This window comes from Pecten maximus, chromosome 4 (assembly GCF_902652985.1).
Source record: "Pecten maximus chromosome 4, xPecMax1.1, whole genome shotgun sequence".
In the NCBI taxonomy this organism is placed as follows: domain Eukaryota; kingdom Metazoa; phylum Mollusca; class Bivalvia; order Pectinida; family Pectinidae; genus Pecten; species Pecten maximus.
The window spans coordinates 9,767,204-9,794,501 of record NC_047018.1 but is presented as its reverse complement, the minus strand read 5'-3'; the positions used below and the strand labels follow the sequence as shown (position 1 = coordinate 9,794,501).

The following is a 27,298-nucleotide window of genomic DNA, read 5'->3' as shown; positions in this document are numbered from 1 at the left end:
CTTTTACATTTTATGACAAAATAGCAACGAGGATAAAAAATCAAACCTAACATTTTGAAGCTGATGATTGTTTGAAATATAAAAAAAAAAATCCAAAAATGAATTTCATCTTTTTTTATTTCTAAAAGTCTTCTAACATACTTTGGAAATAAAAATCAGCTATGAAAATACTGCCCTTTATAGACAAGTATTAAAGACTCCAGTAAAACATTTAGATACATTTTTATCATGCATGAAATCAGAATTGCTAAGATTTATATACATGAATCTCTATATATTAAAATAATGCCTGTCTGTGATGAAAACTCTGTGGGAATAAATTGTGATAGTCTGGTAATCTACCATTTAAGTTTCGAACATGAGAGGTTAAATCAGGACTTATGTTCTGCTTGGTGTACTTAGAAATTCAGTTGTGTGCAAGGTGCTACCCTTGACCTATGTTTCCTCATGGTTTGTGTGGGATAAAACAGTAGCTGTTCCCCCTCCCAGCCATTCCCCAGGATGGAAACCCGACACCAACAGGCGTAACTGATACGCTACATAAATCTTACTCTGGACTTTGAGGGGCATGTTCTTTTTTTCTAAAGAGTTTCCATATGGGAGAACTCCAAAAAATTAATCAGTTTAATTTGGTAAATGCAGGTTCCTTTCTGCTTCTTAATATATTCTGTTCTAGTTAATTAAAATTTTAACTATTTATAGATTTTTAAGAAAGAAAAATTGTGTGTAGTGTGGAGTGTTCCCTATAAATTCCTGCCATTTTGGATGAAGTACACAAGTGCCTCTTTTATAAGCCTGTGGGCTGAATGCCTGCCATTGATAAAGTATGAAGTATGAGTTGTACATCCAAGAAAATATCAGAAATGAAATACCAGTGTAGCCTCTCTCAAACTTCATTGGGTTTTCTTTTACATTCATTTCATACTTTCATTGGTTATAGAAAAAAAATCTTTTTCAAGAATATTGATACAAACAAAAAATGTACATGACACATGTGCAGTTGTAATGTTAGCCTAACAGGAAATGGAAGTAATGTTGAATCAGAAGAATTTTGAAGGAAAAAGTATACAAGTTACAACATGTCCTTTGGCTGGATATGTTCAAACATATTTGTGGAGTTTTAAAAGGGGATCTATTTAGAATTGAATTACTTACTGTTATATATTGCTATGTAATTTTCCAGTTAATGATGATGCTGCAAACCTACTAATGTAGTGTAGGAATTCTCAGTTATATCCAAACTTGACAGACCTTTGGTTAATTAGTAGATGCAATTAAGAGGTCCTTTTGTAAATGTTTAATTGGTAACTCTCCCATGATTTCACCACATGGCTAAGATGGTAATAGTAGTCTACCATAGAAATGTCTTTCATCATATTGTTTCATTTTCCTGTGAGCACTTTGTTGGTCCGTCTTTAGTGGCATGCTTGATTGGACCACGATGTTCAGACAGAAAAAATGATATGTTGATTAAAGGAAAGAAGGAATGCAATGCAGCACTGTTGAACTTATTTGAACTATTAAAGGGAGACAATTCAAGGAATAAAAGTTTCAAACTTCAGAAATTTATTAAACCTGAATTCAGTTTTCTTGAGGTAGTTTTGGGGACGTTTATTAATGCGTTTGCCAGTTTAAAATTGATGGCAGTATGATGAAATAATAAGGCAGACTATGATGTAACAGATGTAAACCAATTTCTTGTTAATTTGCTTCAGTGACAGTTATTTCTAAAAGATGTTTTAGTTCCTCATTGTGTATCAATTCAATTTAGCATTGTACATACAATCTAGTCACACATTTTACCTTGTATATATAAACTTCAACACTTGAATCTTTCCTGTTAAACAAACCCAGTTATGTTTGTATAGAAGCTATCCACTTTTATGTTTCTCCTGTATTCAAGACATCCAAATTAAGTTCCCTCTTGTATGTAAGTTATCCACATTTTAGAATGCTACACTGCAGATAGTGTATTCATTGTTTTGTTGCCAAAATACATATAATGGCACCTACAAAGTTGTGATACATCTTAGGCCAACAAAGGGAGAAAAATAATAACAGCCAAAACATGATCACTAATAAGCTCAAAAGCGAAGTACCAAATATAGATGGAGAACATAGAAGGTGCAATTAATTATTGTGTCAATATTTGTGTATAAAACCTCCATATTCCCTTTTCACCAACCTGACACCAAATTTATTGGGACAAGTGGTTAGATACTTACCTGTACCTTAAATTTCCTTGTATATTTTCAGTGCGATGAGGATATTACTAACTAAAATTCCTCGACACTGGATTGTGGATGAGAAAAAGGATGACGGCTATACTGCCCTCCACCTGGCTGCACTAAATAATCATGTGGAGGTGGCGGAACTCCTTGTCCACCAGGTAAAGTCATCGTCTCAAGGTCAAGACCAAAAGGTTAAGGTAATTAACATCAACGGCTAAGTTCAAGGTCACTAGTCCAAATTCATATTTATTCTCCATAGCTTTTAATTCTGATGTATGGGATCATGTGGTCGATTCTACTGCTATACTTTATTCATATAAACAAAGGTAGTATACTTATAAAATGTTATATTCATAGAAATTGATATTTCCATATACAAAAAATAAGATCATAATTATAAGACCACATTTGAGTTTCAGTATCAAGATAATTGTATGACTTTATTGCTCTGTAGGGATATAATACCAGAGAGAAATAATGGTTGATAAATGATATAATCATGAGAGGAAAAATAATCTGAATTGTACTGCATTAATGTTTTGAATAGAATTGTATGTAACACATTTTGAATTATATATGTGTTGTATTAAAATTTGTTGATTATGTTTATTGAAGGGGAAGGCCAACATGGATATTCAGAATGTCAATCTCCAGACTGCTCTCCACCTCGCTGTGGAACGACAGCACACACAGATTGTCAGGGTAAGAATTACCTCCCTTACATATCTAAAGTTACAGCCCTTATAAAATTGACTTGAGGCTGATTAAATTTTCTTTTCCTTCATTTAAAAGATGCAGGTCAAGGCCACTGTTTTTAAACAAGATACTAGATTCATATGGTCAGACAGACATTAAGACCAGTGTTGATCTGTCATGTCTTGGGTCCTATATGGTCAGACAGACATTAAGACCAGTGTTGATCTGTCATGTCTTGGGTCCTATATGGTCAGACAGACATTAAGACCAATGTTGATCTGTCATGTCTTGGGTCCTATATGGTCAGACAGACATTAAGACCAGTGTTGATCTGTCATGTCTTGGGTCCTATATGGTCAGACAGACAATAAGACCAGTGTTGATCTGTCATGTCTCTGGTCCTATATGGTCAGACAGACATTAAGACCAGTGTTGGTCTGTCATGTCTTTGGTCCTATATGGTCAGACAGACATTAAGACCAGTGTTGATCTGTCATGTCTTGGGTCCTATATGGTCAGACAGACATTAAGACCAGTGTTGATCTGTCATGTCTTGGGTCCTATATGGTCAGACAGACATTAAGACCAGTGTTGATCTGTCATGTCTTGGGTCCTATATGGTCAGACAGACATTAAGACCAGTGTTGATCTGTCATGTCTTGGGTCCTATATGGTCAGACAGACATTAAGACCAGTGTTGATCTGTCATGTCTTGGGTCCTATATGGTCAGACAGACATTAAGACCAGTGTTGATCTGTCATGTCTTGGGTGCTATATGGTCAGACAGACAATAAGACCAGTGTCAATCTGTCATGTCTTTGGTCCTATATGGTCAGACAGACATTAGGACCAGTGTTGATCTGTCATGTCTTGGGTCCTATATGGTCAGACAGACATTAAGACCAGTGTTGATCTGTCATGTCTTGGGTCCTATATGGTCAGACAGACATTAAGACCAGTGTTGATCTGTCATGTCTTGGGTCCTATATGGTCAGACAGACATTAAGACCAGTGTTGATCTGTCTTGGGTCCTATATGATATAAAGCTTTATTGTTGTATTTTGATAATCATTAATTAACAAAAGGAAATTGTCAGATGAGATGAGCAGTGTTTGACTGGGTGTCTGTTTTAGTTAATTATCAGATGAGATGAGCAGTGTTTGACTGGGTGTCTGTTTTAGTTAATTGTCAGATGAGATGAGCAGTGTTTGACTGGGTGTCTGTTTTAGTTAATTGTCAGATGAGATGAGCAGTGTTTGACTGGGTGTCTGTTTTAGTTAATTGTCAGATGAGATGAGCAGTGTTTGACTGGGTGTCTGTTGTAGTTACTGGTGCGGGAGGGATGTAACCTGAACGTACCTGACAAGGATGGTGACACCCCCCTCCACGAAGCCCTCCGACACCACACCTTATCACAGCTCCGACAACTCCAGGACATGCAGGATGTTGGCAAGGTAAAGTAATGTTAACTTAAAAATTTCAACCTTCAATGGGTTTCAAGGTCAAATAAACATTTCAATCTTAATGGGTTTCAAGGTCAAATGGCCACCTTTATTAAACATTCACTATGCAATCTCAATTTGATACAAAACTTCAAAATCTAGTATTATCATGCTAATACAGAAGGTATATCCTTTTATAAATGGCGATTGATATATGGAGCTTCATCTCTTAACTAGACGTAGTCGTGACAGTAAGAAATCATTTTATATTTATCAGGGAAAAAATCACTGTATCAAACTTTAGGAACAGCTTGAAATTAAACGACAATCTTTGGCTTTAAAAAATAAATCTCTGGTACATTTGTATACAAAGAAATGTGATATGGTAACACAAGATGTTCTCTTATTGAATTAGTTACTGAAGGGTTCCCAGGTACAATTGTATACAAAGAAATGTGATATGGTAACACAAGATGTTCTCTTATTGAATTAGTTACTGAAGGGTTCCCAGGTACAATTGTATACAAAGAAATGTGATATGGTAACACAAGATGTTCTCTTATTGAATTAGTTACTGAAGGGTTCCCAGGTACAATTGTATACAAAGAAATGTGATATGGTAACACAAGATGTTCTCTTATTGAATTAGTTACTGAAGGGTTCCCAGGTACAATTGTATACAAAGAAATGTGATATGGTAACACAAGATGTTCTCTCATTGAATCAGTTACTAATGGGACTGGGAACTCCAGGAGCAGATAAAAAGTCCAGCGCTTCCATTGCCTGTTTCCTTGCTGCTAATGGTGCTGACCTCAGCATCAAAAACAAGAAAGGTCAAACTCCACTTGACCTCTGTCCTGACCCTAACCTTTGTAAAGCCCTGGCTAAGTGTCATAAAGAACGCCACAGGTATGTCTTGTACGCATATATAATATGATATCCAGAATCTCTTAGAAATGTCCGTTTGTACATTTAAAAATCAACTAGTGAACAAAACTTGCGTGAAACTCAAATTTGGTCTGGGACTTCACTTGGGGATAACAATCATCTATTGTTTCATGGGTAGGGCCTAATATATGGGAAATTGGAATTGTTTGTGATTAAAGTAAACTGCAGTATTCTGGATGCCAGTATATTTGGGAATGAATTGTCATAACATAACTATACTTATCAGTCCAGAAATTGGAATTCAGAATCTGAATATGCTTTTTGGCAATGAAATAGACTTAATCGTGTGACTTTATAAGTATCACACATCTTTTCTGTTGTGAAATCAATTGACAGATCCTGACAATCTGAACATTTTTGACAGGTAAAGAAGGTATCAAGACTTACAAAGGTCCTCTGTATATAACTATGATAAGAAACTTTGCTATGATTACTAACATTAGCAAGTATGGTGTGAGACAATACCTTGCTGATCATTATATTACCTTGGGCAAGCTGATCGTTACTTTGTGATCTATCAATACTTAGTGTGACCTGTCGACATGTTCCACAAATATTTACTGTTACCTTGTTACATCGATACACCACTACTTACTGCGACCTTGTCACATTAATCCACCAATAATAACTGTGACCTTGTAATTTTGATCCTCCAATACTGACTGTGACCTTGTGACGTTGATCCTCCAATACTTACTGTGACCTTGTGATGTTGATCCTCCATTACTGACTGTGACCTTGTGACGTTGATCCACCATTACTGACTGTGACCTTGTGATGTTGATCTACCTTTACTTACTGTGACCTTGTGATGTTGATCCTCCAATACTTACTGTGACCTTGTGACATCGATCCACCAGTACTTAATGTGACCTTGTGATATCCACCAATAATTACATTGTTACCTTGGCCTTGAATAGCCCGGGAGCAGCTGCTGAGAACACTGTGATTATCCGGAATGACCAGGAGTCGCTACTGGAGTGTATGGTGTGTTCGGACCTGAAGAGAGACACACTGTTTGGACCGTGCAGTCACATTGCTACCTGTTCTCTTTGTTCACCTAGAGTTAAGAAATGTCTCATGTGTAAGGAACAGGTCCAATCTAGGACTAAGGTATGCTCTCACAATGTCATGTGTTGAAATCGGGCAAATTACAACGGATCATATTCAATCATTCTGTTCTGAAATTGTTTCACCATTTGAACCCCAAAACTGTTTTAACAAAACTATTACTATTCAAAACTAAGATTAGGTAACAACCTAAAACATTGCCCCTATGTTTTAATGATGTTTTAAATCTGTGACTGATTGAAAGGTTACAATAATTTACATAAAAATGTGTTCTTATTAAAATAGATTATTCATGGTATTTCTCAACACTGTTGATTATTTTTAATTGTACGTGTAAATTAAGTTTTCAATAATATGAAAGTAAGTTCATGATTTATTAGGTCCCCTGAGACAAAGTCTCAAGTGACCTATTCTAATTGCCCTTTGTCCGTCATTGTGTGTCGTCCATTGTGCTTCCATTAACAGTTTGCATTTTCAACTTCTTCTCCATACCCGCTGAACTAAATTCAATGAAATTTCACAGGAAGCTTTCATGGCCAAAGGTCAACCAAAATTGAATTACATGGTCCCAACCAAACAGTTGCTAAGGGGCAGGGCTAAAAAGGTCATATTGACTAAAAAATCTTCTTCTCAACTCCCAGATATGGTAGATTCAAATACTCTTCACAAATAGAAAGATCTAAAGGACCTTTACCAAAATTGTGTTTGACCCTGGTGAGGGGGTAAAGTTTACTATAGTTTAAATAGGGAAAACACATTTTTAAGCATTATTTGTTCCAATTTCCATTGGAAATAATACAACCTTAATTAGAATTATTAGTATGGGATGTTTGTTGAATAGTACGTGCATATTGGTACAGACTGACCCCCAGGGGAATGAGGGGTGGAGCAAATTGACAAAAAAAAATAAAATCTTCTACAGAAGACCCAAATAAGGTAGAAACAAACATTCTTTGTAGATGTAAGGGTCTTCAGGTGTTCTACCAAAATTGTGAATTTCATGACCCTGGTATCTCACATTTGCCCCTGGGGAGAGGGTAAAATTTATGATAGTTTATTTAGGGAAATCACAATTTTGACTATCATTTGTTTGATTTCTATTGGAATTCATTCTAACATGGTAAATATAATCAGCTTGATGGTATGCAAATGTTGGCCCCACTGACCCAAAGGGGCTGATGGGCAGGGTCAAAAAGTGTTAAATTGATAGAAATACTTCAAAACTCAGGTGACTATTAAGGCCCATGGGCCTCTTGTATGATTTCATTATCAATATTTTAGAATTACTGCTAAAATAGGGTATGTCAACAACAACAAAAAATATGTTGTTGGTATGATATTGTGAAGGATTTGATATATGATGTTTACAAACAAGTTGGATGTCTGTAACAATAGAGACAATTCATTATTCATGTTTGTTTCCTACACAGATTGAGGAATGTGTTGTGTGCTCGGACAAGAAAGCGTCTGTATTATTCCTTCCATGTGGTCACATGTGTGCGTGTGATGGTAAGTGTTATTGGTCTTTGAAATAAATTATGATGGTTTTCTGAAATGATATGAAAAACAAAACATGTGACAATGACACTACTGTATAAGGTAACTAGTGTGTGACACTGTAAATGGTCAAGTAACTCTCTCAGACCTATATAGTGACTGGTGTGTGACAGACCCATATAGTGACTGGTGTGTGACAGACCCATATAGTGACTAGTGTGTGACACTGTAAATGGTCAAGTAACTCTCTCAGACCTATATAGTGACTGGTGTGTGACAGACCCATATAGTGACTGGTGTGTGACAGACCCATATAGTGACTGGTGTGTGACAGTAAGGGGTCCAGTAACTCTCTCAGACCTATATAGTGACTGGTGTGTGACAGGAAGGGGTCCAGTAACTCTCTCAGACCCATATAGTGACTGGTGTGTGACAGGAAGGGGTCCAGTAACTCTCTCAGACCTATATAGTGACTGGTGTGTGACAGACCTATAAAGTGACTGGTGTGTGACAGACCTATATAGTGACTGGTGTGTGACAGTAAGGGGTCCAGTAACATTTTCAGACCTATATAGTGACTGGTGTGTGACAGTTAGTGGTCCAGTAACATTTTCAGACCTATATAGTGACTGGTGTGTGACAGACCTATATAGTGACTGGTGTGTGACAGACCTATATAGTGACTGGTGTGTGACAGTAGGTAGTCCAGTAACATTTTCAGACCTATATAGTGACTGTTATTGCTGCCATTTTTCACAGGTTGTGCTGTCCTTATGAAGAAATGTGTGCAGTGTCGTTCCTCCATTGAGAAGACTGTCCCATTTATTGTGTGTTGTGGAGGCTCACGTAAGTTTTTTCTCTGCTGTCACCTTGTCAATGTCTGACAAACTGTTTTACTCCCCACTTTATAAAGCCTGTAGCTATAACTTAATAATCTGAATAGTTAGTAACATTTGTAAGAGATGTAATTTTACTATATTCACGATCATTAAGATAGTGTAAAAATAAATACCAGAGAATATTTGTACAAATGTATAGAAGTGTTTACTGGAGAATTGTTACAAAAGTTAACACCTTTAGAAGTTTATACCCACAAACTAGGTCCAATTAGGACAACTGTGAAATATTAGCCCTGTGAAATTGAACAACTATGCAGTATTTTTTACTGTAATTAATGAATTTTTATTTAAAAAGATTTTGAGATTCAGAATCTGAATAAATTCAAATCATTTGAAGAACTTACCTATTTAAACTTTAATTTTGTACTACATAAGTATGGTTAACTGTGGTTGTGTAGAAGAGAAATGATTGTTGTTAACAGCTCCTCCTGCCCCTCAGCCACCTGGAGTTATGAACAACGGGTCGCGTGATGTGTCTAAAGACATTCAGAAGCTACAGCAACAACTACAGGACATCAAGGATCAAGTAAGAGTCATTGGGTGGTATCTATAATATCCATACGGTTTATCAAGTAAGAGTCATTGGGTGGTATCTATAATATCCATACGGTTTATCAAGTAAGAGTCATTGGGTGGTATCTATAATATCCATACGGTTTATCAAGTAAGAGTCATTGGGTGGTATCTATAATATCCATACGGTTTATCAAGTAAGAGTCATTGGGTGGTATCTATAATATCCATACGGTTTCTAAACTGGACTCAGTCCAATCCGGATCTTTATCTAAACCAGTCAAATAGTTTAGTCTCCAAAATATCCTTCTTTATCTCTGGTACTTTAAGTCTGCCTGATCCAGATCTATTCTGTAATCCGGCCATATTTCAAAGTTCTGTTCCTTCTTTACACTAATTTATTCTGTGTAAACCAACATCGGCTTCGTTCTGGTCCATTTTGCAGTAGTGGTTTTGTGGGCTCTCGGCAGGTGTTTATACAGTGTCGATACGGGTAAATTATCAATTGACCCTGCATTGTCGCTGCCAAGGTTGACACTATCAGCCAATCACCTGAACTCCTTTCACGTATAATAAAGAATGCAAAACATATTACAATGTATGTAATTGTGTCAGATACAATTTCAAAGTGCTTAAATATCCAAACAAGACTTCCTCTCAAGGGCCAAAAGATTGCTGAATACCCTGATGAGGAAATGGAGGATAATGCTAATAATAACTCATCACTACTGATATATAGAAGATTTAAAAAAAAAAAAAAAAAAAATTGGAAACAATTCTTTTGAATGGAAATTAAACTTCTTGATAGTGTCCAACCAGTTTATCCTGGTAAGGACACAGATGAGGAATTGGATTTCGAAATGGAAAATGAAAATGAGATTAGCTGGTCTACAGAGACAAATGTGCCACATCACTAACAGTGCAATGCTGTGTGTGGAATATAATAGCTATGTTAAATTCCAAATTTTCAATGTTTTGTACCGATTTTGCATTATAAGATAAACATTTTCCCCAGATACAATCTTGTAAAACATCAATAAAATGTATAAAACTACATTACAGTTGAATTGTATGCGTAATGATATAAAAGCTGAAACTCCTCAAACTGGCCAAGTTATATACATGTAGTCCAAATGGGGTCCAGTTTAGATGGAGTCCACTGTATATTGTTGCATATAGAATACACTCAGGATAAATATAGTAAACTGTTCCCTTCTTGGTAAGACATGTAATGGAATTAAAAGCTACACCCTCAGGTATGGTTGGTTTTGTGTTAGCTGTAGAATGAAATATTCACTGTGGATGTACTATGTGTCGGAATATTATGTAACACTCACACAATTACATATAAATAAGGTCAGTTACATGATAAATCCATGCGCTGATTAAATGATGTAATAGAGAGATATAGGAATATTTTAGTGTTTGGTTGATTGTTTTGATATTGATATTATGCTATTTTTGTGTCCTTACAGACAAGCTGCCCTGTGTGTATGGATCGCCTGAAGAACATGATTTTCCTGTGTGGACATGGCACATGTCAAATGTGTGGAGACAGAATGGCTGAGTGTCCCATCTGTCGCAAGTCTGTAGAGAAACGCATCCTCCTCTACTAAGGGAGACAATCCTCCTCTACTAGGGGAGACAACTGTCCAAGTGTATTCTCTTCAAATAGGGGAGACAACTGTCCTAGTGCATCCTCCACAATTAGGGGAGACAACTGTCCTAGTGCATCCTCCACAATTAGGGGAGACAACTGTTCTAGTGCATCCTCCACAATTAGGGGAGACAACTGTTCTAGTGCATCCTCCACAATTAGGGGAGACAACTGTTCTAGTGCATCCTCCACAATTAGAGGAGACAAATGTTCTAGTGCATCCTCCACAATTAGGGGAGACAACTGTTCTAGTGCATCCTCCACAATTAGGGGAGACAACAGAATGGGAATCTTCCTTCTGTAGAAGAAGAGACAATTTGATGACCACACCTTGCTCTAGTAGAGGATACAACCACAGAAAGACATCTTTTATTAGAGGACAACTAGATTAGAGGAATGCATTCCCTTTAGTGAAAGAGAAACTGATTTCTACCAAGGGTGACAATTAAATGAACACAAACCTGTCCTCTCCTGTTGAAGTGTGTCTTTCAGACTTGGTAATGGCTTTTCTGTTAGGGTGAGATGTCTGAAGATTCTCATTCTCAGACACTGAAAAGTGGGGGAAATGCAGTCCCTTCACTGTCAACTATATGATAAAGATATATCTATCATCTTCTTTGACAAACTGAGAGAGTGATATTTGACTTGCCTGGTTCCACCCATCCCTATTTAGATTAGATTTTTATTAGATGTCTCCCAGACCCTTACCATAGATAAAACCCTACACCAAGGCCATTAGTGGCACATAGAGATGTTCCCCAATATATGTCATCAAATCTACCAGACTTCACGCCAGTGATTTGTGTTATTATAATCACTGATGAGGAGTGAATCAAAACTGATGAAACCGGAAAATTAAACCTAACATCATTGGACTTGAGTATTTTATGGGAGAATGTAATTTGCAATATTGAATTCTATCTATTTGATGAACTGATAAATTTACACTCTGACAGTCATAGCTGATATCTCACTGTGAAGACAGAGTAGAATTGATATATTCATGTGGCATTTACTATGGTTCATTCACTACACAATTAATATATCTGTGAGCAAATCTTGCCAGGTAATCACTGATATAGTGTCATTTTCAACATTGTTTACTTCAAAGTGTACTAGGTAATTTCCATGGAATAACATGTGTTTGACTGGTATTTATATTGCAGATTTTACAAGTTATTTTTCACACATGTTTACCATCTTAGAAATATCTGTTTTACCAAACTGATGAACTGTATATGCTATTCAGTGTGAAACTGAATACAGCCCTCTATTTATGACGTTTTACCAGTGAACTATGGGGAAGTATGAATGTAATATTGGTACATCACGTGACAGAATAGTACTGACTTCCGATTGGCTATATATAGCTACACATGTTTATAATAGGGTGATAGTGCTTGCTCCTTCGGGCAAGTTGAGGTTAGCTGCTTCATTGTGACGTCACTGTTATCCTTGTGCTGGACGAGACAACAAAAATGACTGGCAGGCCCTCAGGTAGTGAAATATTCAGTTGAATATTTAGATAAGTAAATCAAAATGAAAGTGTGATGTACCTTACACATTATTGCCTTGTGGAAAGGGCACTATTGCCTCATAGTATTGTCTCATGATGAGATAGTGCCCTTTCATCAAGGCCATGATAGATATATAGTATAAAACCAAATAGACACCCAATCATTGTACAGTGTCTGGACATTACTTTTGGTGGGTTGTTATCAAAGTTAGGTTGTTTATTAGTAATACATAACTCCAGTGGAATATCATATATATTTCACTTATATATATTTTTAGGTCATCTGACCCGAAGGGTCAGGATGACCTATAGTCATCATGCTTCGTCCGTCGTCGTGCGCCGTGCGCCGTGCGTCGTGCGCCGTGCGTAAACTTTTCACATTTCAATCTTCTTCTCAAGTTCCACCAGTGGGATTAAGCTGAAACTTGCCTGAAATGATCCTGAGATGGTCCTGACCAAGTGTTGTTATTTTTCGGGTCAGTCCGAAATCCAAGATGGCCGCCATAACCGCCATTTTGAAAACACATTTTAAACTTCTTCTCAAGTTCCACCAGTGCTGTTGGGCTGAAACTTGCCAGAAATGATCCTGAGATGATCCCGACCAAGTGTTGTTATTTTTCGGGTCGGTCCGAAATCCAAGATGGCCGCCATAGCCGCCATCTTGAAAAACACATTTTAAACTTCTTCTCAAGTTCCACCAGTGCTATTGAGCTGAAACTTGCCTGAAATGATCCTGAGATGATCCCGACCAAGTGTTGTTATTTTTCGGGTCGGTCCGAAATCCAAGATGGCCGCCATAGCCGCCATCTTGAAAAACACATTTTAAACTTCTTCTCAAGTTCAACCAGTGCTATTGAGATGAAACTTGCCTGAAATGATCCTGATATGATCCTGACCAAGTGTTGTTATTTTTCGGGTCGGTCCGAAATCCAAGATGGCCGCCATAGCCGCCATCTTGAAAAACACATTTTAAACTTCTTGTCAAGTTCCACCAGTGCTTTTGAGCTGAAACTTGCCTGAAATGATCCTGAGATGATCCTGACCAAGTGTTGTTATTTTTCGGGTCGGTCCGAAATCCAAGATGGCCGCCATAGCCGCCATCTTGAAAAACACATTTTAAACTTCTTCTCAAGTTCCACAAGTGCTATTGAGCTGAAACTTGCCTGAAATGATCCTGATATGATCCCGACCAAGTGTTGTTATTTTTCGGGTCAGTCCGAAATCCAAGATGGCCGCCATAGCTGCCATTTTGAAAACACATTTTATACTTCTTCTCAGGTTCCACCTGTGATATTGAGCTGAAACTTGCCTGAAATGATCCTGATATGATCGTGACCAAGTGTTAATATTTTTCGGGTCGGTCCGAAATCCAAGATGGCCGCCATAGGCGCCATCTTGAAAAACACATTTTAAACTTCCTCTCAAGTTCCAGCAGTGCTATTGAGCTGAAACTTGCCTGAAATGATCCTGATATGATCCCGACCAAGTGTTGTTATTTTTCGGGTCGGACCGAAATCCAAGATGGCCGCCATAGCCGCCATCTTGAAAAACACATTTTAAACTTCTTCTCAAGTTCAACCAGTGCTATTGAGATGAAACTTGCCTGAAATGATCCTGATATGATCCCGACCAAGTGTTGTTATTTTTCGGGTCGGTCCGAAATCCAAGATGGCCGCCATAGCCGCCATCTTGAAAAACACATTTTAAACTTCTTGTCAAGTTCCACCAGTGCTTTTGAACTGAAACTTGCCTGAAATGATCCTGAGATGATCCCGACCAAGTGTTGTTATTTTTTGGGTCGGTCCAAAATCCAAGATGGCCGCCATAGCCGCCATCTTGAAAAACACATTTTAAACTTCTTCTCAAGTTCCACAAGTGCTATTGAGCTGAAACTTGCCTGAAATGATCCTGATATGATCCCGACCAAGTGTTGTTATTTTTCGGGTCGGTCCGAAATCCAAGATGGCCGCCATAGCTGCCATTTTGAAAACACATTTTATACTTCTTCTCAGGTTCCACCTGTGATATTGAGCTGAAACTTGCCTGAAATGATCCTGATATGATCGTGACCAAGTGTTGTTATTTTTCGGGTCGGTCCGAAATCCAAGATGGCCGCCATAGGCGCCATCTTGAAAAACACATTTTAAACTTCTTCTCAAGTTCCAGCAGTGCTATTGAGCTGAAACTTGCCTGAAATGATCCTGATATGATCCCGACCAAGTGTTGTTATTTTTCGGGTCGGTCCGAAATCCAAGATGGCCCCCATAGCCGCCATTTTGAAAACACATTTTAAACTTCTTCTCCGGTTCCACCAGTGCTATTGAGCTGAAAATTGCCTGAAATGTTCCTGAGATGATCCCGACCAAGTGTTGTTATTTTTTAGATTGGTCTGAAATGCAAGATGGCCGCCATATCCGCCATCTTAAAAAACACATTTTAAACTTCTTCTCCAGTTCCACTGGTGCCATTGAGCTCGAAATTGGTGAGGATGTTAAGGAAGGAGTGCCAACAAAGTTTTGTTATTTTTTCGGCCTTGTAAAAACTTTGGCTTGGCAGCAATGGCGGCCATTTTGTAACATGATTGCGCAATCATGGTTTTCCTGAACAACACCTATTTCAAACTTCTTCTCAATTCCACCGGTGGGATTCAGCTCTAACTTACCAGAAATGATCCTTAGATGGTCCAGACCAAGTGTTATTATTTATTGGGTCGGTCAGATATCCAAGATGGCCACCATGGCCAACAGTGCCACTATATACTTGCTACAGAGAATGCATACTACAATAATATAAGGGTTTTAATTTAGAGTCAGATGACCGTTAAGGCCCCTGGGCCTCTTGTTTCATAAAGAAATATTGCCGTTAACCAGTTAGTGGTACTAAATGTGTTAACACGGAGGTAGGGTACTAAATGTGTTAACACGGAGGTAGGGTACTACATGTATTAACACAGAGGTAGGGTACTCCATGTGTTAACACAGAGGTAGGGGTACAACATGTGTTAACACAGGTAAGGGTACTACATGTTAACACAGAGGTAGGGGTACTACATGTGTTAACACACAGGTAGGGTACTACATGTGTTAATACAGAGGTAGGGTACTACATGTGTTAACACAGAGGTAGGGTACTACATGTGTTAACACAGAGGTAGGGTACTACATGTGTTAATACAGAGGTAAGGGTACTACATGTGTGAATACAGAGGTAGGGTACTACATGTGTGAATACAGAGGTAAGGGTACTACATGTTAACACAGAGGTAGGGGTACTACATGTGTTAACACACAGGTAGGGTACTACATGTGTTAATACAGAGGTAAGGGTACTACATGTGTTAATACAGAGGTAGGGTACTACATGTGTTAATACAGAGGTAAGGGTACTACATGTGTTAATACAGAGGTAAGGGTACTACATGTGTGAATACAGAGGTAAGGGTACTACATGTTAACACAGAGGTAGGGGTACTACATGTGTTAACACACAGGTAGGGTACTACATGTGTTAACACAGGGGTAGGGTAATACATGTATTAACACAGAGGTAAGGGTACAACATGTGTTAACACAGAGGTAAGGGTACTACATGTGTTAACACAGAGGTAGGGGTACTACATGTGTTAACACAGAGGTAAGGGTACTACATGTGTTAACACAGAGGTAGGGGTACTACATGTGTTAACACAGAGGTAAGGGTACTACATGTGTTAACACAGAGGTAGGGGTACTACATGTGTTAACACACAGGTAGGGTACTACATGTGTTAACACAGAGGTAAGGGTACTACATGTGTTAACACAGAGGTAAGGGTACTACATGTGTTAACACAGGTAAGGGTACTACATGTATTAACACACAGGTAGGGGTACTACATGTGTTAACACAGGTAAGGGTACTACATGTATTAACACACAGGTAGGGGTACTACATGTGTTAACACAGAGGTAAGGGTACTACATGTGTTAACACAGAGGTAAGGGTACTACATGTGTTAACACAGGTAAGGGTACTACATGTATTAACACACAGGTAGGGGTACTACATGTGTTAACACAGGTAAGGGTACTACATGTATTAACACACAGGTAGGGGTACTACATGTGTTAACACAGAGGTAGGGGTACTACATGTGTTAACACAGAGGTAAGGGTACTACATGTGTTAACACAGAGGTAGGGTACTACATGTGTTAACACAGAGGTAAGGGTACTACATGTGTTAACACACAGGTAGGGGTACTACATGTGTTAACACACAGGTAGGGTACTACATGTGTTAACACAGGTAAGGGTACTACATGTGTTAACACAGGTAAGGGTACTACATGTGTTAACACAGAGGTAGGGGTACTACATGTGTTAACACAGAGGTAGGGGTACTACATGTGTTAACACAGAGGTAGGGGTACTACATGTGTTAACGCACAGGTAGGGTACTACATGTGTTAACACACAGGTATGGTACTACATGTGTCAACACCCAGGTAGGGGTACTACATGTGTCAACACACAGGTAGGAGTACTACATGTGTCAACACACAGGTAAGGGTACCATTAGCACCCTTCCTTCACTGACACATAATCACATAACTAGTCCAGTTCAAACTTAAAGAAACCCTGTACTGCATTGGTTTGTGTGATTTCCATATCTATTTGACAAAATGCAGATTTTTTTCCATATCTATTGACAAAATGCAGATTTTTGTAGGTAAACAGTTTTATATTCTCATGTGTATGATGATGACCTATCTTGTTGATCTATAATGCAGAGCTACGTTCCCTTGAAAAGATTGTCCTAATAGTGTATCCAGTATCAAGGGACAGTACTCTTGTTCACTCTGGTGATTTGATTGATAACAGACTGGTGGGGAATGTTTATCAGAAGTTTTGTAAATTCTATGATGTGTCTTTATCATCCCCAAGTCTGATTCTTTTTGGTGGAATGATAAAAGATCAAAGTATGGACTTGTTTCTTAAGGTTTTATAACATTTTCAGTTTATTAATCTTAATCTTAGTTTTTATAATTTTTCTTAACCTCTAATTATGTTGGTTTTGTAACATTGATTATTGTCAGATCAATTTGTCATTATTTGATATATCACTGTTAATTCATCCAGCTATGTGAATCTCCTTATCCTCACTGCCTTTCAGCTTGTTCTTTCTTCCATAATAACACAACCTTTCATTTTAGTATTTATGTAAAATCAGAAAAAAAGTTTGAATGAATAATTCGATAAAAATGGTTTTCATAATTCAATACTGATGGTTTTTATTGCTAGATTCTTATTCATTAAAAAATTGATTTTTATTTGTGAAAATCCTGAGAACACTACCTTTTAATTGTTAGTTTACCCAGTATTTTGAAAATCATTCATTAACATTGGTTCATTAAGGATTTGTAATTATAACTATAGAAGGTGATGAAATGTTGTTGACATAAACAAAGAATTGTGATTTGTTATAAGATTATTTATTGACTTTCATTTTGAAATATTGTAATAACATAGTGCATGTGTTATGATATGTTCTTTTCTGTATTTGCCAGATGGAATGCATATAAAGTCCCTGGTAATTTGGGAGCATGATTTACAGCAATTCAAAACCAATCTTATGATGCAATAATATGTTTTTTTCTCAAATGGATATTCATGTAGAAATTGAAAGTGTAACAGTATAAGAAATGGATTTTGTTCTTCAAATTTTCATATTTCAAATTAGTTTCCTTAACCTTTATTGAATTGACATGAAATGTTATTTTAAGAATAACCAATTGGTGTTAAAAACAATATTCAAATTATGTAAAGAGCTATGTAAATAAAATTTCTTGAAATAGTTTTACTTTCAGACAGATACACTTCACTTATAAATTGTTTGGGCATTAAACTCATAATTTGACAATGTAAATAGTGAATAGCCCGTCCTTCTGTATATAGGTGCGTGGAGTTGACCCTGTGGTCTGTCTGTATATAAGTCTGTAGAGTCGACCCTGTGGTCATTCTGTATATACGTCTGTAGAGTTGACCCTGTGGTTGGTCTGTATATAGGCACGTGGAGTTGACCCTGTGGTTGTTCTGTATATAGGCACATGGAGTTGACCCTGTGGTTGTTCTGTATATAGGCACATGGAGTTGACCCTGTGGTTGTTCTGTATATACGTCTGTAGAGTTGACCCTGTCTTCATTCTGTATATACATCTGTAGAGTTGACCCTGTGGTCATTCTGTATATACATCTGTAGAGTTGACCCTGTGGTCATTCTGTATATACGTCTGTAGAGTTGACCCTGTGGTCATTCTGTATATACGTCTGTAGAGTTGACCCTGTGGTCATTCTGTATATACGTCTGTAGAGTTGACCCTGTGGTCATTCTGTGTATACATTGAAGAGTTGACCCTGTGGTCATTCTGTATATACATCTGTAGAGTTGACCCCATGGTCTGTCTGTGTATACGTCTGTAGAGTTGACCCTGTGGTCATTCTGTATATACATCTGTAGAGTTGACCCCATGGTCTGTCTGTGTATACATCTGTAGAGTTGACCCTATGATTGCTCTGTATATACATCTGTAGAGTCTCTATATAGGTCTGTAGAGTTGAAACTGGGGATATTCTGTATATACATGTACATCTGCAGAGTCGACCCTGTGGTCATTTTGTACATGTACATCAACAGAGTCGACCCTGTGATCTGTCTGTGTATACATCAATAGAGTCGACCCTGTGATCTGTCTGTATACATCAATAGAGTTGATCCTGTGGTCCTGTGTATACCATACCACACTACAGTTATGTATACGTTTGTAAAACTGACGATGGGGTCCTTCTGTACATACATATGTAGATCCTGTATATCAATCTTGTACTATTTTTTCACTCAGCTGTTCATCGCCTTGTTTACTTGACATGATATTCTAAAGACTTGCTGATTTAGTTAGTATCAATGTTAATTTACAAATTGTTTTCACGCTTTCATTACAAAATAATTTTGCCTGGTACCAACTTTTGTTCATTTTCATTGGATAACATTTCTCATTTCTGTCAGGAAAGTACAATGTATCTGTTACCGGTAGTATAGCATTAAAGTTTAATACATGGTACTTATATTAGAATGATGTTCGCAGTCAGTTGAAAATTCGGTCAATATTTTTGTATAAAGAATTCAAAGACAAGTGATAACACCAGGAATTCCATGTTCTGTACTATAACATTGACAGTCCATGTTCTGTACTATAACATTGACAGTCCATGTTCTGTACTATAACATTGACAGTCCATGTTCTGTACTATGACATTGACAGTCCATGTTCTGTACTATAACATTGACAGTCCATGTCCTGTACTATAACATTGACAGTCCATGTTCTGTACTATAACATTGACAGTCCATGTTCTGTACTATAACATTGACAGTCCATGTCCTGTACTATGACATTGACAGTCCATGTTCTGTACTATAACATTGACAGTCCATGTTCTGTACTATAACATTGACAGTCCATGTTCTGTACTATAACATTGACAGTCCATGTTCTGTACTATAACATTGACAGTCCATGTTCTGTACTATAACATTGACAGTCCATGTTCTGTACTATGACATTGACAGTCCATGTTCTGTACTATAACATTGACAGTCCATGTTCTGTACTATGACATTGACAGTCCATGTTCTGTACTATAACATTGACAGTCCATGTTCTGTACTATGACATTGACAGTCCATGTTCTGTACTATAACATTGACAGTCCATGTTCTGTACTATGACATTGACAGTCCATGTTCTGTACTATGACATTGACAGTCCATGTCCTGTACTATGACATTGACAGTCCATGTCCTGTACTATAACATAATGTTTTCTGATTGACAGTCCATGCTCTGTACTATAACATAATGTTTTCTGATTGACAGTCCATGTTCTGTACTATAACATAATGTTTTCTGATTGACAGTCCATGCTCTGTACTATAACATTGACAGTCCATGTTCTGTGCTATATAACATATTGTTTTCTGTTTGACAGTCCATGTTCTGTACTATAACATTGACAGTCCATGTTCTGTACTATAACATTGACAGTCCATGTTCTGTACTATAACATTGACAGTCCATGTTCTGTGCTATAACATTGACAGTCCATGTTCTGTACTATAACATTGACAGTCCATGTTCTGTACTATAACATATTGTTTTCTGATTGACAGTCCAGATGTTATCACTGTCAATGTTATGTATATTACCTGTAACAAAATACAAAATATACTCTATGTGATCCAGGCCTTAACAGCAGAGTATTCTTAAACAAAATAAATTACCTCCCTTTGCTACTTCTGTTTCCAACATTTCAGCATTTTACGATGTTGCTACAGAAATATAGACCATAAAACTAGAAATAACAGTATGCAAACTCCATTGTCAATAAAAATTAAAATAAGCTGATATTGCATGCACTGTTTTGAAGATGCAGTATTTATTTTACAGATATACAACAGATGTCATGTGAATTGTTTTGGAAAACTTAAATGATGATACCCTTTTCAAATATTGTATATGATTTCATGTGATAAGCTGTGTCATTACTTGAATCCATGTGATCTGAGTACAGTGATAGATTATGGTACTCTGATGTGGATGGTGATAGGTACAGGCGAGTATAGTAGTAATGACACACTAGAGACTGATGTGGATGGTGATAGGTACAGACAAGTAGTAATGACACATTAGAGACTGATGTGGATGGTGATAGGTACAGACAAGTATAGTAGTAATGACACACTAGAGACTGATGTGGATGGTGATAGGTACAGACAAGTTTAGTAGTAATGACACACTAGAGACTGATGTGGATGGTGATAGGTACAGACAAGTATAGTAGTAATGACACATGACGTGGATGGTGATAGGTACAGACAAGTATAGTAGTAATGACACATGACATGGATGGTGATAGGTACAGACAAGTAGTAATGACACACTAGAGACTGATGTGGATGGTGATAGGTACAGACAAGTAGTAATGACACACTAGAGACTGATGTGGATGGTGATAGGTACAGACAAGTAGTAATGACACACTAGAGACTGATGTGGATGGTGATAGGTACAGACAAGTAGTAATGACACTAGAGACTGATGTGGATGGTGATAGGTACAGACAAGTAGTAATGACACATGATGTGGATGGTGATAGGTACAGACAAGTAGTAATGACACTAGAGACTGATGTGGATGGTGATAGGTACAGACAAGTAGTAATGACACACTAGAGACTGATGTGGATGGTGATAGGTACAGACAAGTATAGTAGTAATGACACACTAGAGACTGATGTGGATGGTGATAGGTACAGACAAGTATAGTAGTAATGACACACTAGAGACTGATGTGGATGGTGATAGATACAGACAAGTATAGTAGTAATGACACACTAGAGACTGATGTGGATGGTGATAGGTACAGACAAGTATAGTAGTAATGACACATTAGAGACTGATGTGGATGGTGATAGGTACAGACAAGTAGTAATGACACATGATGTGGATGGTGATAGGTACAGACAAGTAGTAATGACACACTAGAGACTGACGTGGATGGTGATAGGTACAGACAAGTATAGTAGTAATGACACACTAGAGACTGATGTGGATGGTGATAGGTACAGACAAGTAGTAATGACACTAGAGACTGATGTGGATGGTGATAGGTACAGACAAGTAGTAATGACACTAGAGACTGATGTGGATGGTGATAGGTACAGACAAGTAGTAATGACACTAGAGACTGATGTGGATGGTGATAGGTACAGACAAGTAGTAATGACACATGATGTGGATGGTGATAGGTACAGACAAGTAGTAATGACACACTAGAGACTGACGTGGATGGTGATAGATACAGACAAGTAGTAATGACACTAGAGACTGATGTGGATGGTGATAGGTACAGACAAGTAGTAATGACACTAGAGACTGATGTGGATGGTGATAGGTACAGACAAGTATAGTAGTAATGACACACTAGAGACTGATGTGGATGGTGATAGGTACAGACAAGTAGTAATGACACACTAGAGACTGATGTGGATGGTGATAGGTACAGACAAGTAGTAATGACACTAGAGACTGATGTGGATGGTGATAGGTACAGACAAATAGTAATGACACTAGAGACTGATGTGGATGGTGATAGGTACAGACAAGTATAGTAGTAATGACACACTAGAGACTGATGTGGATGGTGATAGGTACAGACAGGTATAGTAGTAATGACACATTAGAGACTGATGTGGATGGTGATAGGTACAGACAAGTAGTAATGACACACTAGAGACTGATGTGGATGGTGATAGGTACAGACAAGTATAGTAGTAATGACACACTAGAGACTGATGTGGATGGTGATAGGTACAGACAAGTATAGTAGTAATGACACACTAGAGACTGATGTGGATGGTGATAGGTACAGACAAGTAGTAATGACACACTAGAGACTGATGTGGATGGTGATAGGTACAGACAAGTATAGTAGTAATGACACACTAGAGACTGATGTGGATGGTGATAGGTACAGACAAGTAGTAATGACACACTAGAGACTGATGTGGATGGTGATAGGTACAGACAAGTAGTAATGACACACTAGAGACTGACGTGGATGGTGATAGGTACAGACAAGTATAGTAGTAATGACACACTAGAGACTGATGTGGATGGTGATAGGTACAGACAAGTAGTAATGACACACTAGAGACTGATGTGGATGGTGATAGGTACAGACAAGTATAGTAGTAATGACACACTAGAGACTGATGTGGATGGTGATAGGTACAGACAAGTAGTAATGACACACTAGAGACTGATGTGGATGGTGATAGGTACAGACAAGTATAGTAGTAATGACACACTAGAGACTGACTGTGGATGGTGATAGGTACAGACAAGTTAGTAGTAATGACACACTAGAGACTGATGTGGATGGTGATAGGTACAGACAAGTAGTAATGACACACTAGAGACTGATGTGGATGGTGATAGGTACAGACAAGTATAGTAGTAATGACACTAGAGACTGATGTGGATGGTGATAGGTACAGACAAGTAGTAATGACACACTAGAGACTGATGTGGATGGTGATAGGTACAGACAAGTAGTAATGACACACTAGAGACTGACGTGGATGGTGATAGGTACAGACAAGTATAGTAGTAATGACACACTAGAGACTGATGTGGATGGTGATAGGTACAGACAAGTAGTAATGACACACTAGAGACTGATGTGGATGGTGATAGGTACAGACAAGTATAGTAGTAATGACACACTAGAGACTGATGTGGATGGTGATAGGTACAGACAAGTAGTAATGACACACTAGAGACTGACGTGGATGGTGATAGGTACAGACAAGTATAGTAGTAATGACACACTAGAGACTGATGTGGATGGTGATAGGTACAGACAAGTAGTAATGACACACTAGAGACTGATGTGGATGGTGATAGGTACAGACAAGTATAGTAGTAATGACACACTAGAGACTGACGTGGATGGTGATAGGTACAGACAAGTTTAGTAGTAATGACACATGACGTGGATGGTGATAGGTACAGACAAGTATAGTAGTAATGACACTAGAGACTGATGTGGATGGTGATAGGTACAGACAAGTAGTAATGACACACTAGAGACTGATGTGGATGGTGGTAGGTACAGACAAGTAGTAATGACACTAGAGACTGATGTGGATGGTGATAGGTACAGACAAGTAGTAATGACACATGATGTGGATGGTGATAGGTACAGACAAGTAGTAATGACACACTAGAGACTGATGTGGATGGTGATAGGTACAGACAAGTATAGTAGTAATGACACACTAGAGACTGATGTGGATGGTGATAGGTACAGACAAGTAGTAATGACACATTAGAGACTGATGTGGATGGTGATAGGTACAGACAGGTATAGTAGTAATGACACACTAGAGACTGATGTGGATGGTGATAGGTACAGACAGGTATAGTAGTAATGACACTAGAGACTGATGTGGATGGTGATAGGTACAGACAAGTATAGTAGTAATGACACACTAGAGACTGATGTGGATGGTGATAGGTACAGACAAGTATAGTAGTAATGACACATTAGAGACCACAGATTAAACACTTTCTCCCTGACTATTTAAAGAGAAAATGTACTTGTCATTGATTGTGGTAGCAAACTTTTGCATTGTGTATATTAAAACAATATGAACAGTCTTACAAAGACAATGTTTTTCTCTGCCAATTATTACTTCTCCCAGCTTGACAAAGAGACTCGTGTGGTTTTGATATTATCCTGTATTGATAAGAATCAAACTACATCTACATGTTGTGTCTTTAGTGATAAATTATTCAAAGTGATATAATAAATCTAAGATTGAAGAATGCATACCTTTATCTATGTCGTTATTTTTTTCTCGGGATGCCCAAAGGGTAAGTGAACTTATAACATGGTGCAGCATCCACCATCAATGGTTTTTGTTTTTAATTTGTTTTTAATAATGGTTGTATATACAGAAGATCCAACAAACCATCCCAAATTCCATCTTCCAGGAGGAATGCTTAATAGATTAATTTTATTACATTTTTACCAGTGAAATATCAAAAATTATTCATTCTATAAAAGTGATATTTTTCACTAGTGAAGAATATCATATTTTTCACTAGTGAAAAATATCACTTTTGCTGATTTGACCAATCAAATTAATGATTAGAAAATACCAAAATAATTGACCAATCAGAAAGCCCGACATATATGTCGGCACCTGGACAGGGGAAACTACTTTTTTTGTTTACAAATTATCGCTGTAGTCCTAGTTAGCATATGGGGTAGGGTTTTTGTTGATAAAAAATGTAATAAACAGAATATCTAACAGTGTCTTCAGTAAAACCAAATATATTTCACGAGTGGGGCTAATATTTTGATATTTTTCACGAGTGCACAGCACGAGTGAAAAATATCAAAATATTAGCCCCACTCGTGAAATATATTTGGTTTTACTGAAGACACTGTTAGATATTCTGTTTATTACATTTTTTATCAACAAAAACCCCTACGAGTGCACAGCACGAGTGAAAAATATCAAAATATTAGCCCCACTCGTGAAATATATTTGGTATTACTGAAGACACTGTTAGATATCCTCTATATATCCAAGTGTTATGGATCACTGTTCAGGACTACATGTAGATACTGAAGCTGGCAGGCTTTCCTCGACACTATGTACATTATAATTAAATTTATCACATTCTAGTGATTTTAACACAAGTACATAACCTGTTTAACAGCTTATTGTAACTGTCAAACATACACAATCGATGATGGAATAGCCCATTTACTGATATATGGATAGATGTATCCAAAAGAGTCGGGTGTGAACATTGAATATTAATCGGCAATTCTAAAAAATATGAATACAAATGGCCCATTGAAAACATTTAAATATGTGTACCAGAATTGTAGTTTCAGAATCAATTTTGAGTTCCTCATCTCCAATTAAAAATGCCATCCATAAGATTGAGGAATTTATCAAACAAAAAATTACTGTCATTCTTAGAACTTATTTGTTGAAGATTGGCATATTTTGTTAGACTGGCATAGAAATGCACTGTTAAGGAAAGACAGGGAGAAACTGAACAAGGATAAAACATGGAGCTACTCTGCATCTAAATTTAGGACAGGGTTCCACATCATATGTCAGTGGAAACACAAAGCCTTGAAAGACATATCTCTTGATAGATATAAAGATTGTACATCTAAAGATGACATTTTCCAGGAAAACTAAAATTTAGTTGCGTCCAAGTACGGTAAATATAACATAGCGTTTGGAGCACTTCACATGAACATTAACGGAAGCTCAGCCATTGTGTTAAACTCCATACACATTGATGTTTGGTTCGTAAAATGTATACAACCTGGTAACGCTGCAGTCACGTGATCAGTGGACACTTGTCAGACCAGTGCTCCACTCAAAGGGATGTCATAATAAGTCAATAACAACTAGGTTTAATGTTTAACTTTAATGTTTATTGTAACCGGATCCAATTCAGTAGAAGCAGTGATAGCAGCATCAAATCACAAGGTTCGTTAGATACTTTTGTGCAAAATAAAGCAGACAGTGAAACCTTTAAACGCAGAAAGATATGTAACCATGAACTCTCACTGAACAAATCTCAACAGAAAACAAAAACGTATTATATATAATGGTATTACATTCATATTGCACAATCTCTGATTAAACACTTATCTTATATCACATTGGTAAACCCAGGAAAAACTTGGCGGGTGTACTGGATCATGGAATGAAAGTAATTTCTTATTAAACATAATAATACTGTCAATGATATACGGTAACTTCTACACTTCATCGTAGAGTGAATGCTTATCTGGTACTGTGTCTCTGACATAGGGCAGATTATCGCGGGACATCATGGGCGCTGGGGTCTGGAACAGGTAACGACGGTCCCGGTTGTCATGGTGTACACGGGAACACTGTATATCCTTTGCCTTCTTTGGACTGATGTACATCAAGCGGGTTTCCTCACTCCGGCAATCGAACCAGTCCAACCACTCAGGACTCAGCTGTCTGTAGACACAACAAGGTAAGTGTCGTGCAATAACAAGATCTCCTAAGAAATTTTATAAGTCAGGGCATTGAGAATTACATACCTTTAACTAATTTTACATGTTCTGATTAATAAAACCCTGTAAAGAAATGGTTATATTAACGGTAAGTATCTTTTGAAGCAAATAAGAATGCCGTTTTCGAGGAAAAAGGAAAATT

The 27,298-nt window shown here is 37.5% G+C and overlaps 2 protein-coding genes and 1 long non-coding RNA gene across 57 annotated transcripts in view; 2 read left to right on the top strand and 1 right to left on the bottom strand.

The window, feature by feature from the left end:
• LOC117325174 (E3 ubiquitin-protein ligase MIB1-like) overlaps positions 1-12,741 on the top strand; it is a 75,683-nt gene extending 62,942 nt beyond the window's left edge. For 2 of the 4 annotated variants that reach the window (XM_033881170.1, XM_033881169.1), the window contains exons 14-22: positions 2,257-2,389; positions 2,847-2,933; positions 4,254-4,382; positions 5,098-5,279; positions 6,239-6,431; positions 7,820-7,898; positions 8,646-8,732; positions 9,208-9,311; positions 10,774-12,741. In XM_033881170.1, the coding sequence (XP_033737061.1) occupies positions 2,257-2,389; positions 2,847-2,933; positions 4,254-4,382; positions 5,098-5,279; positions 6,239-6,431; positions 7,820-7,898; positions 8,646-8,732; positions 9,208-9,311; positions 10,774-10,914 (1,135 nt within the window). In that variant the 3' untranslated portion in view covers positions 10,915-12,741. Of the gene's footprint in view, positions 1-2,256; positions 2,429-2,846; positions 2,934-4,253; positions 4,383-5,097; positions 5,280-6,238; positions 6,432-7,819; positions 7,899-8,645; positions 8,733-9,207; positions 9,312-10,773 lie in introns of all 4 variants that reach the window. The other 2 variants (XM_033881167.1, XM_033881166.1) reach the window with 1 other exon arrangement.
• A 3,640-nt stretch (positions 12,742-16,381) lies between these two features.
• On the top strand, positions 16,382-24,905 carry LOC117325176. Of its 50 annotated transcripts, none has more exons than XR_004532175.1 (9): positions 16,382-16,703; positions 16,786-21,377; positions 21,425-21,574; positions 21,763-21,982; positions 22,025-22,129; positions 22,462-22,566; positions 22,663-24,030; positions 24,131-24,180; positions 24,271-24,905. It is a non-coding gene; the product is annotated as an uncharacterized LOC117325176 (long non-coding RNA). The 50 variants fall into 50 exon arrangements; XR_004532176.1 differs by having other exon boundaries at positions 16,382-16,732; positions 16,902-21,377; XR_004532174.1 differs by having other exon boundaries at positions 16,382-16,737; positions 16,791-21,377.
• Positions 24,906-26,519: 1,614 nt separating this feature from the next.
• Positions 26,520-27,298, bottom strand: part of LOC117325173 (egalitarian protein homolog) — a 28,691-nt gene continuing 27,912 nt past the window's right edge. For all 3 annotated transcript variants that reach the window (XM_033881165.1, XM_033881164.1, XM_033881163.1), the window contains one exon: positions 26,520-27,100. In XM_033881165.1, the coding sequence (XP_033737056.1) occupies positions 26,872-27,100 (229 nt within the window). In that variant the 3' untranslated portion in view covers positions 26,520-26,871. The remainder of the gene's footprint in view (positions 27,101-27,298) is intronic.